General features: G+C 35.4%; 1 protein-coding gene and 1 pseudogene across 1 annotated transcript in view; one reads left to right on the top strand and one right to left on the bottom strand.

Moving 5' to 3' along the window:
* Positions 1-2653, top strand: part of LOC148946006 (serine/threonine-protein phosphatase 4 regulatory subunit 1-like) — a 127590-nt gene extending 124937 nt beyond the window's left edge. Inside the window, exon 15 of the mRNA XM_089097575.1 lies at positions 2431-2653. Coding sequence (XP_088953701.1) covers positions 2431-2498 — 68 coding nt within the window. The 3' untranslated portion in view covers positions 2499-2653. The remainder of the gene's footprint in view (positions 1-2430) is intronic.
* LOC148946005 (histone H4-like) lies at positions 2509-11666 on the bottom strand (annotated as a pseudogene).
* Positions 11667-13055: the final 1389 nt, after the last annotated feature.

Genomic DNA, 13055 nt, shown 5'->3' with positions numbered 1-13055 from the left:
AATTTTGAATTAGTGTTGAATTAAAGAAAGCGCCAAACGCTATATGGTGTTGGTGATTTTATCCTCGATACTAGCGCCAGTTTCTATTCTTATAAGTTATCCATACTCTTTGGGGTAGACAGTAAAAATTATGTATAGGATCATTTATGTTATTTGGTAGTATATATTCCTTCTTGATTCGAGAATTCGTTGGATTTTCTCTTGTTTTTTAGCAAGAAAACTCTTGTTATTTTTATGTTAAAACTTAAAAATTTGTAGCTTCTGTCATCATAATTAATATTGTTTTTATAAAACAGCTTTTCAATAATATAATGAATGTTGATTTTGTTAAGTTGTCTTGTATGTTTTGTGTTTAGTACAAATCCTCTGTTTTAATTCTAGAGATACTGAACACATAATAGGATAAGAACAGAAAACCTTCAAAAGTGAAAAATTCCTATTAAATAAAGCATCATTTATTTGACTTTAAATTGAATTTTTATGAACATTAAGAGAAGCTCGTTGCTCGCTTGCTTTGCTCAAGTTTTTTTTTTTTTTTTTTTTTTTTTTTTTTTTTTTTTTTTTTTTTTTTTACAGACTTAAACTTTTAATTTAAACTTAAACTTTTTTTGAGACTTAAACAAATATATAGAATACACTTTTCTTTGTACTGGTTCACATTAATTTCTAAATGATACAAAACTCCTTTTATATCTGTATGGGATATACTTCACACATCATACTTCTTTAAAATCCTGACTACTTATCCCGACCTTAAAGTAAAATTCTAACTGAATACTCAGGTTGTCCAATAGAAAAAATCAGGAACGCCATCTAGCATTCTCAAGTAATGACGTAAAGCTAATTGTAAGAAACTGAATGAAACTACTTGTAACCAATTTTTGTATTAAATATTAAAGGACATTGTGCCGAAAAAATAAATTGTAAGTAAATTGTACTGGCGATATAATTTTGAAGTTTGGAATGGTAATGTGTGTGAAATTTTCATTGTCAGAATCCTTTTGATGTGCTGTCTTCCTTTTAGACAGGCCGTTACTTCCTGTGGCTATGCTTTCGGCTGTTACGCAGCATGGTGCTAACTAGTTACAAAGTTTCGGAAGAAATGTTAGATCCGCAAGTAGAAGGCTTCGTAACCTTTTTCCATGTTCGTATCCCCTTTTAGTCTTATATGGCGATCTTGCACCCGCTAGTATAGACTATACAAGATTATTTCTCTAAAAAATTACTTTATATCAGAGATTATATTTAAAATTATAAGATGATAAAGTGAATCAATATTTAAAAAAAGGATCTGAAATCTAGTGTTTCTCCTCTGTACTAAATTGCTATAGTGACTAATTATGTATAATGGGAAAGAATGAAGGGAAAAGTAAATCGGAAATGTCTCTTGATGATGGCCTTTTACTAGCCTTTATTTATTTGATGTTGTTTTTTCTTTCTATCTTACAAACACGGTGTTTGATCCACATTTGTCAGACAGCAGCTCCAAAAATGGGAAATAGTTCTAATAAAATGTTTTTGTCGATTTTTAGTATATTTTTGTACAAGTGGTTGTAATTGACGAAACATCTTTGTGAAATCGCTTTTTTTCTCCGTGTAAAAAACGTAAAAAATAAATAAAAAAACCTAAGACCTAAGAACCCCAGCTGTTTTTTTTTTTTTTTTTTTTTTTTTTTTGTGACTAGCGCATTGTGCATCTTATTGCGTATGTTTATTTTTGTATGTTCTACATGAAATTCTTCCTTGGTGTAAGAAATTTTACTGCTACATCACTTTCCTATTGAAAGAAAAAACTTGCTATAGGCCTTCTGAATGTCAGTGACTGGGTGCTTTGCGAGCAATACTATTATGCGCGTGATCGAGTCATTTAGGATCAATAACCCATGATCTTTCAGAAGCCCAAGGAATGAGTACAGTTTTGCGTTCAAGCGTTTTGATTCAAGATATGTGTTTTCTTCTTAGCATATTCTGCATTAGTTCTCCCCCCCCCTCCTTTTCCGGTTTCCCAATCCTTGCACCTCTGTCACATTTTCTTTCTGGAGCTTTTTTTCGTAACTTATTGAGAAATCTTTTCACTGGGAAATGATACAGTTCTTAGATTTAAACTCTCGATTCAATGCTATTACCAGTGAAGTACCAGTAGTACCAGTAACGGAGGAAACAACACATTTTTCTGTCGAAAATGTTATATCTGTCCCTGAATTACAATATGTATATATATATATATATATATATATATATATATATATATATATATATATATATATATATATATATATATATATAATATATATTCATTATTATCATTTCCATGACCGAATCTACTGCAGCAGCTTATTACTGTTTGTTTTGTTTTTCTTTGTATTTCTCCTGTTTTTACAGTATGAGTACATTTAAATATAGTCTTCTTGAGAACTTTTTTTTTTATAGCGCATTGGAATGGGAAGATGTCATATTTCGCTGCCTCTACAGTTTTAATTCCAGTGAAGAGGAGATAGTTCTTTAATCTTAACCATTATGTACAATAAAGCCAATAAAAACACTATATGAAACACGACGAATGTTTTGGGGGTATAACCGCTTTTCCTCTTCAGCGCTATAGAAAAAAGTTTCAAGTAAACATATTCATATATTCCCTGCAACTTTCATTGAAAACCCCGTTTTTTTTTTTTTTTTTTTTTTTTTTTTTTTTTTTTTTTTTTTCATTGCAGCACAAAGTGGTTAACAAAGTTCAAATTATATTTGCTACACCGAGGACAAAGGGACTTTTAAACGTAATGGGGGGTATATTCTTATTTGTTCGAGTATGCTTGACTAATGATTTAAAATGATGCCATAGCCTGCCTTTACTGTGAGTGAAATTGTAGGATAGATCCAAACATTGGTTTTTGAAAATTTAAATCAATTGGATTTTCGCTTTGGTCCTAATTATTTTGTGCTGTGCGACAATTTTAAGGTGCGATAGCTATTACAGAACCAAGTTCGTTCGCTGACACATTGACACAATTGAAAATTGACGCATTTGTTTTAAATTGCTTCTTGTAATTAAATTTATTTTATTGTGAGTAACAGTGCAGTAAGCTTTCACAGCTCTACTGACAAAATATTTCAATTGTTTAAATAAAGGGCTATTCACTGTGCTCCCTCATGTACATCCTCGAGTGTCCCTTATTCCAACACGTGCGGTGCTCTTAGGTCTACGTGTAAGCACTTTCGCACCGTCCGTTGCACGTGCCCCGTAGTGTACGCAATTCCGAAAATAGCCAACCCTCGATATGACTATCAGTATTAATGTTATAAAGGGTAGGAAAGATCTGGGCTCAGAATCCAAGCTTCTAGTGAAAGTTTGAAGGACGTCAGTAGCTTTATTGTTTACTAATAGGACAAAAACATTGGTCATTTTAATAAGATGTTGCAGTTACATGAATTAAACTCTATTGAATGCGTCTGTAGTAAACCACAGTTTTGACATATACGATTTTAATGTTCTGTTCATTTTCAGTTGCTATAGCCTTTATAATTGGTTGGAATCATGTAATTATGTGACTTGTTAGTAAACTGTTTTTGGCCATATTCTACTTTAATGCATTTAAACCTGTAAATTTATCGTTTATTACGAGTATAGTGTATTTCTGTGGATAGTACAAAACGCTAATCTTAATAAATTATTTTACCCCGAAAGTTGTTTTTTTATGTTTATGTTGGTGTATGCGTTACAGGATAGATCGCATAAATGACGGCCTTGCAAATTCAATACATCCCTTCATAAGCTTGCTTCGAGAAATTGTAGCTTGAATATGAATAATGACAGTGAATGATGCCCTAAACATTAATACATGAAAAAGATGTCTAATGGTTCTATTACCTTCACTAATTGATATAGGTACCTACGTGGGATTTAAGCGACAAACGTATCGAACATCTAGTATAAATACTGTTTTCATAGGGAATTGTCTTACGATCTCGAAGAGACTATACAACAATATACTTTTGCGCAGTCAAGACCCTCTTGGGAGGGGTTGTCAGTATGTTTTATTGAGTAATCTACTGCTGACAAAGTGACCTTTGATATTGAGTTTACATATTTTTACACACTTCAACATCCCCCCCCCCCCCAGAAAAAACGCGAGAGGAATTCTCCCAGCGGATAATTTCATCTGTCTCTCTAGTATCTACGGTAATAAAGTGGGATCTTGAATCCTAGCAATATAATAGAAGGTTCTAGGCATTTACCCCCTCGGAAAAATCCTGGGCACAGCTTTGCTTCCTACCAAACATTTGAGATAATTTATGCTATAGTATACTACATGAAAAAAATTATTGCAGGACATGACCAGAGCAATGTAGCATAGCTCTTCGGTCTCAGTGCCCAGAACCGTTTGTTAACGTGACTGATTCATTTGTATTTGTACCAAATTAAAAGAAAGGTTGGGGACAGTGGCGGATCCGAGGGGGCGCGTGCCCCCCTAAAGTAGTGTAATTTACTTAATTAACCCAAGTTTGTGTTAATTAAACTTGCTCCAACGCAATTTTATCGCATCAACGTATTTTGCCCCCCCCCCTAAATTTTTTTTATCGGATCAGCCTATTTTGCGCCTCCTCCTCCTAAAAAATCCTGGATCCGCCCTGGTTGGGGAGGGGGGCGTAAATATTTGCACCTGAATCCTTTTTGGCTTTAGATGGTCGAGTCCGTAGTGCTTCCACTTCGCGAAAAAATTATTGCCATAGGAAATCCTATTGCCTCTTAGAAAGGTATTTAATAACTGACTAATTAGTGACTCACTTTCATTATATAACCAATTCTGTGATTCATTTCGACGCAATATTCACTCAGGTGGCCTTAAAACCCGCCACCTTTTATTTTCAATAGCTTTTTGGTTACTGTTCTGAAATCTTACCCCCCCCCCCGCCTATAAAGACGTCCTGACTTTGCCCTCCCCCTCTATTTGTTACTTGAAATCCTATCTACGATCGCCTTGACTCGGTTGATTCGTTACATGTTTGCACAAAAATATTCTTTGTTTTGTATAAAAGACTTCATCTGGGGAAGAAACTTGTAGTGCCTCGGAGGTACACCTCTTCCAAAATCTTGTTTCTCGTTTTACTCTCCTTGGAGGTTCAGTTTGCATGGGTATTTGAACTTTTCAAATATCGATGTTTCACAGTTTCGTCTAATATGTATAAACAATAAAGTGGGTGTAATTGTGAAAAACTAGAATGAACAAAATTGTTAATTGTGATGAAAATTTAAAGACATTTAAATTATTAATGATGTTTAGATCTTGTCACGACTAGCCATCTGATAGATTACAGGAGAAACTGGAAGGGGAAGAATTGATATAGGACGCATTTTATCGAGAATGAGAGCTGGAAGTCTTCCGTCAGTGTTGATCCATCCGTCCGTTGAATTTGAATTAAAGTTATCAAGTATTTTGCAGTAGGTTGCATAGGTTGCATCAAGACATGGCCAATTGTAGACAGAGAAAAGCCAAGACAGATAGTCCAAGTTTTTGAGAGGCAAATGTTTAGATGGCTGGGGCACGGGTAAATGGCAGGAGTATGCATGACTCTTATTGGACACTTACTTGTTTGTTAGTTTGTTAGTCTTAGTTTCCACGATTTGACAGATTTTTACAGTATAGTATATAAAGGATTGTTAATCCGTAAATATTCCTAATGATTTCTTTAAATAAAAATATTTTAGGTATACATAAAAAAATATTAGTACCTATACATTAAATATTTTCTAAATGAAAAAAGAAATTAAAAAAATAAATAGGACTTTTTACAATAGGATTTATAATATAACTAGATAGGTTAAATCGATTGTAGTTTCATGATTGAAGTCGATTGGGAGTAAGGGGAATATCTACTCTGAGAATGGTCTAATGATTTTAATCTTTACTTCTAATATCAAGTCAAAATTCCAATAATTCTCCAACTTTTCTTATTTGTAATTGAAACACCTAATAAGCGCAGATAACGTCCTATTCTTTAAGTTTTTGGATTTATGTGCACTCTTGGTCACGACTCCTCGTCACAACTCTGCGTTTTAAAGCCATTTTCGACTCTTTGTCATAACTCTGCCTTTTAAAGCTATAAAAAAACTTTAGCGTAAAGACCGAGGTATTGAGAAGGGGGCAGCCCCTTTCATATCCAAAATAATTCCTGTCGTTTTAAGTTTTAATGTTGTTCCTTACTTTCAGTTGAAAAAACTTACTTTTTTTGTTTAGTTACATATACGGTTGATTATTGGGAAAATGGGCATGTTTGATCCTGAGTATCCGAAAAGGCTAAGGACATAAAGGTAAAACCTTCAGAAAATACTGAGGCGGATGTCAAACAAAATCAAAACACATTATATGCAAGAAAGCTTTCACAAGTAGTCCCCGAAGCCGCGCCGCGCCGAAATGACGGCGGCGAATGTGTGATTCAGTATCGGCGGCGGCGCGCCGCCGATTTTATACCGGCGGGGCGCCACCGCGCGCCGATTTTTCTGATTAAAAATAAGAATAGAAAATCCACTTCACCAAGCACGTTCAACCTCGATTTTAGTAAAGATTTTTTAATGGTTGGCTAAAAACATACAAGAACAATATGACAAAACAGGAATTTGTTGGGCCGTGCGGAAAGTGCTTATGTTCACCGTTGGTCAGACCAAGTAGAATTCTCATTTTTAGCCACTAGACCCAGGGAAACCTATGTTGTGTTTATGTTTAACATCGCATTGTTCCTATAAAATCCCGTGTTTAGTCATTTCCTTCTTGTTAATGATTTGGGCTAATGTGTGTATAACTTTCAAAGTTTGAAGTTCAAACATCTCATATTCATCAAATACATACGAAAAGGAAGTAAAAAAAAAACAACAAATAACAACATCAAAAAACGCTGTATACAAATCAGATACCATGGCTTAACAACACCAACAATTTTAAATCAGCGGCTACATCACTTTAGTTACAATTGATGTAACAAAAGTGAGTTTGTTCACTCCGCCTGGAGCCATTGATCTTTTTGCAGTCACTATCAGTCCTGTCGCGCTAAAAAGCCGTCTAGCTGGGGCACATGTGGCCGGTACAGCCAGAACTTGACGAGCGTAAACTGCCACTCGCGGGATCTGATACTAGTATTGGACCTAGGGGTCCCACAGAATGCCGAGAATGGGCTTCTTCTTTGTATCTGCTGAAATAAGTTGTTTTATAAGGGAAAACAAACCTGCACCTTCACCATAGGGCTCCTGCGCCCTACACTACAGGAGGAACTAAACTACACCTTTACCCTCTTTTCTTATCAACACGTAATAACCCTCCGAAATTCTTTTCTGAAAGAAGTGGTCAAGTTATAACGTTTCAAGTCAAAGTTTAAGGCTACTTCAACTTCAGTGTGCTCTGCTAACTGTGAAAATGTAATTCATTTCTATAGATATATTTCTATACTAGCTCTAGATAATCTACCAAGCGGGAAACTACCGCAAATCAGCATCGATAAATAAATGAAACCCAAAACGAACAAAAATAACAATAAATAACTGAGTCAAACTCAAAACGAGCAGAAATTAACAAGTTGGGCTCAAAACCCCTATGCCTTCCCAAGGCCAGAACATAATTTTCACTTTACTGAAAAAGTATAAATCTTTTACTTTTATAACTTTAATAAATCAAATAATATTAACATTTTGATTACTAACTATCAGTATATGTATATTAAACTGACAATGCATATTCATTTGTATTTTTGTCAGTAAAGTACAAATTATGTTCTGGCCTTGGGAAAAATAGGGGTTTTGAGCCTAACTTATGTTAATTTCTGCTCGTTTTGAGTTTGACTCGGTTATTTATTGTAATTTCTGTTCGTTTTGGGTTTCATTTATTTATCGATGCTGATTTGTGGTAGTTTCACGATTGGTAGATTATTTGATTTTAATTTTGCTAATTTTTAATTTAATAGAGTTCTTTAGTTTTTTTTGAAAAAAATTATTTTTTTTAAACAGTTTTTTTAATTAATTTCTGTTAGTTTTATATTGAAATAGTCTTTTCAGGGAAAAAGAAAATCATACTTTAAATCTTTTCGTTTTTTTAAGAATTTATAGTTTGGCCTGCTAGTTTTATGCTGGAAAACAATTTCAGAAAAATTTAACAACATAGACCCTTATAAAAATCTAAACAAATATAGTGGAGTTTAACTTAGTTTCCTACCTCTTCTTGTTGGTTTGAAACAGGAAACAGGATAGAAACTCGAAAAAAAATTGTTTATTTTCTTCGACAGTTTTGACAAAGTTAGGCTATTTTGATTTGGTCAAACTTTATAAGCGAATGAAGCTCCGACAGTTTGAACGTAATACCCTAAGTCGTTGTTGGGATACTGCTGAGATGCCTTATTGGGAATTAGCATAAACACAGTGCATTTTGATTTAATCTTAAGGCAACATTTACTTTTTAAACATAAAGGCAAATGGGAGGGGGATTAGTTTCCCTCCAATCACTTTCGACTATTAAAAAGGGCACCAGCCCTATCTATTTTAAATCGAATGAACCCTTTTTGAAGTTCCTACGACAACTCCTTCGATATAAAGTGCCCTGGTCTAAACAACAACATCAACAAAAAAATGTGAAATTATATCCACATCGATCGTAACTATAAAAATTTCAAGCAGTCCACTTACTGTTGATCATTAAAAAGGGGATTAGGTTTATCAATTTTCTAACGACTGATTCATGTTTCATTTTCTTTTACAATCCGTTCTATAAATACCGTATATGCACCCAGGGCATAAATTACAACCCTTATCCTAAGGGCTGTGAGGGTGGTTGTCATCCTCTAAGACCTAATTTCCAGAACTTTCAACTACGTTAAACAAATGGCTATATACGATGTTGTTTGGGTCATTTTCCAATCTATGGTGGCCGTGGAAGAGGTTATACATGAATTCTAATCATTTTCGAATACTAGAAAGTACACAAGTGGACCCAATCTCTATTTGAATGGAGATGGTTTAAAGTTTCTTCAACAATTTCTTCAATATGAAGTGCCCTGGTCTAAAAGAAAAAATAAGAAATAATACATTGTGCCAACATCGTTCTTATATACCTCCTGGGCATAACTACAAAACCCTTGCCCTAAGGGTTGTGGGGGAGTAACGTCCTCAAAAAACATATTTTCTCTCTGGAAATCAGTTACTCAGAACAAATTGGCTATCTTAAAATTTTGATTGGATGTGTTTGGGGAAACGGTGGGCGTGGAAGGGGTGTTAGCTGCCTTCCAATCACTTTCGACTATTAAAAAGGGCACTAGTTATTCCAATTTCCAATCGAATGAACCCTTTTTGAAGTTTCTACGACATCTCCTTCGATACGAATTGCCCTGGTATGGAAAAAAAATAAGAAAAATAAATAATACATTGTGCCAACTTTGTTCTTTACTTAGACAACTCGATTGTGCTGCCTATGACAACATCCTGAATTGCCTAATGCTCTTTTACCTACCTCTTTTCATCCGAAAAATCAGAAAGAAAAATGAACAGAATTTTAAAGTGGAAGGTAGAATTTTTGTTTCAAGAAAAATTTCTTCTTCTCCTTCCTATGAACCGATATACATGGCGAGAACAAGATGACAGTATTTATTTTTAAGAAACAGATTAGCCGGGATGACGGTTGAAGCCCGGAGGTCGATCTCGATAACCAAAAAAGAGAAAAAAAAACAGTGGCACATTAGTGACGCCACCGCCGATAGAAGCAGGGGCGGCGTCAGCGCGCTGTTGCACGCGCGGCGGGGCGCCACCGTTTTTGTTTCGGCGGCACACCCCCGGCTTTTCGGCGTGGCTTCGGGGTCTAGTCACAAGGGTAGCGTACCAAAATCTCAAAAGAATGACTCAAGGTACTAAGTTGGAACTTTATAATCACGTTGAAACGGAAGTTGAAAAGGGAACGTAAGGTAGCCGGCCCCGTCCTCTTACGCTTTTAGAGGCTTTCCCTTATACTGACAAAAATCTTAAAAAGTCGTTTGATTCAAAATGGGTCTAAGGCCTTTTAGTCATGCCTTAGGGGATGCCATGCTCCCAGAGCAAAGGAGGATTGTAAAGCATCCAATTTGTCTGTTCTTAACATAAAGGACCCTTGGTTCGATATGATCATCCCTGGGGGAAGCAAAAAAAAAAAAAAAAAACACGCATCGATGATCTTTAAACAGCAACGAAGACCACACTGCCTTCATAAAAACAACAAACTTGAGACTTTTAATTTTTCAGTTTTGAAGCTCATATTTTATTATAAGTTTTTAATTCATTTATATACGCAATTTGCTGAAAGACGGCCATTGAATATAGAACCAAAATATTTTTAAGGTCTGACCAAATTTTACTGTCTTAGGTAAATTACCTGTTGTTTTACTTGTCGTTGTTTTTATCCATGATCATTCTGTGACAAGAAATATACATTCCAAATATTTATAGATGAGGGATTGAAACCTCTACAGTAGGGCTCTCTGATTGTTTAGTAGCTAGGAAGAGGGTAGATGTCTCAAAGGGTACATTTAAGTGCCAGAACATACTAACTCTCATTGAGCCTTCGGATAAATACAGGATTAGTTCTAAAGAAGGGGCGGGTGGAGATAGAAATTGATATATATATATAATTCTGGATACATTTCTGGTCTACGTTGTTATTATGATAGAAAAAAGTAACATTAAACCCCAAAATGAGCAGATTTTGTTCTTTGTAGGAGAACAGCTGCCCCTTCCTCATGGTCTTAGAAACTTTGGAGGATACTCATCCGTTCGGAAATTGAGAGTTCTAGTCCATTTTTTCAGTCAAAGGAGACTGGAGATCGAATTGCCCTGTCCTAGAACTGTTTTTGGTATCTGTTCCTTCTTTATATCTTAAAGCGACCACACCCATTTTATTACCTTGTCCCGAAGTGCATGAAATCAATAGCAATGAGTCCTGCAACACCAGGTGAGCTCTAATCTCTCATAAAGAATTTGAAGGGCTCTTTTGCCCTTCAAATTTCGACCTGGTCCACAAAAACGCGCATAAAGCAGTAATGACGACCATTGTTGAGCCTCTAACTTACCTTAAGTTTTAATGTTGTTCCTTATTTTCAGTTGAAATAAACTTTTTTTTATTATTATTATTTAACAGAAGTAGACTAATCACTACTGTTACTAGCCTGACCTATGTAACCTTATTATTTCGTATATTAGAGGGGTTACTCCGTCCTCAATACCTCGCTGTTAACTCTAAAGTTCTTTAGTACTTTTAAAAGAACTTCTTATTCTAATTAAACGGCTCTTGTATTTCAGGAGTCGTTCTTTAAGAATCAGGACAAGAATCAAACCTTAGGATAAAGAACGAGGGATTGAAGAGGGGCACCAAAGCCATTAAATGTGCTACCTTGACGCTTTAGAGCATACACTACATCCATTGCAGTTACAGTCTTTCTCTTGGTATGCTCTGTGTAAGTGACAGCATTGCGAATAACGTTCTTAGAAAAACTTTAAGAACACCCCTGGTTTCCTCGTAAATTAGGCCAGACATACGTTTTACTCCACCGTGGCGATCCAATTTTCGGTTAGCTGGCTTTGTGATCCCCTGAAGGTTGTCAGGAAGAACTTTACGATTATGTTTTGTGCCTTTTCCAAGCCCCTTTCCTCCTTTCCCTCTACCTGTCATATTTAATGTAATATTGTACCGAGTAGCTGTAAAGCTTTTTTTAGATTAAATAAAAAAAAAGTTTTTTTTTTTCAACTGAAAGTAAAGAGCAACATTAAAACTTAAAACAAACAAATTATTACGTATATAAGGGGGGTTGCTTCTCCTCAACATTTCGATTTTTACGCTAAAGTTTTTTAGTACTTAAAAAAAAGCTTCTCATTGTTCTAATTAAACGAACATAGTATTACTGGAGTCCTTCTTAAAGAATTGGGACAGAATTCATTCCAGGAAATCTGGCTACACCTCGACGGAAAAATCACTCCTCCCCATAGATTTATTCTCTAGACAATTCAATCCTGGCGAAGATTGACCCCGGACACCTACCCTTAACATCTCCACACGTAAAATTGAATCGGCAAAGAGAAATCAAGACATGAGAAAAATTTCCAATAGGATTTCTGGCAAATTTCCCCTGAAAATTTCACCCCCTAAAAACTTACCTCTTCATGGAAAATTATCCCCATGTAAAATCCCACCAGCAGAAAATTCACCCCACCCCCCCCCCTCACCCGAAAAATGTATGCATACTTTCCAATAACAAATACTATACGTAAATAATGGGAAAATAAAAACCTATCCCCAGGGGTTGTGGGGGGCCTTTCAACTGTGCTGAACAAAACGGCTCTCCAAAATTTTGATCGGACGACTTTGAGAAAAAAAGGAGCGTTGAAGGGGACCTAGTTGCCCTCCAATTTTTGGGTCACTTAAAAAGGCCACTAGAACTTTTAATTTCCGTTCGAATGAGCTCTCTGCCGGTATTCTAGGACCACTGGGTCTATACCATCATCCCTGGGAAAAAATAAAAATCAACAAAAAACAAATAAACAAGCATTAGTGATTTTTCTTCTGATAGAAAATACAAAATTTCACGTTTTTGCCGATAGGAGTTTAAAACCTTTGCAGTAGGGTTCTCTGATACGCGGAATCTGATGGTGTGATTTTCATTAGGATTCTGTGACTTTTAGGGGGCGTTTTCTTTTTTTTCGAAAATCAGGCAAATTCTCTCAGACTTGTAACCTTTTATGGGTAAGACTAAACTTAATGAAACTTATACATTCGAAATCAGCATAAAAAGCCGATTGATATATCTATTGGTATCAAAATTCCGTTTTTTAGAGTTTCGATTACTATTGAGCCAGATCGCTTCTTACTTACAGTTCGTTAACATGAACTGTTTCACTAACAAAATTTCTTGAAGGCCCGTTTAATTTATAATGAAAGAATCCTTCCCCACAAAATATTTTTCTTTCGCGAGTTTGGCACTCTGTACAAATATAACCTCCAGGTATCGGTTCTTTCATTTATTCTATATATGGGAGGCAAACGATCAACATGGCTAGGACAAAA

This window comes from Artemia sp. Qi Xiang Cuo, chromosome 12, assembly GCF_049724085.1.
Source record: "Artemia sp. Qi Xiang Cuo chromosome 12, ASM4972408v1, whole genome shotgun sequence".
Lineage (NCBI taxonomy): Eukaryota > Metazoa > Arthropoda > Branchiopoda > Anostraca > Artemiidae > Artemia > Artemia sp. Qi Xiang Cuo.
This window is presented reverse-complemented; position numbering and strand designations above follow the sequence as displayed.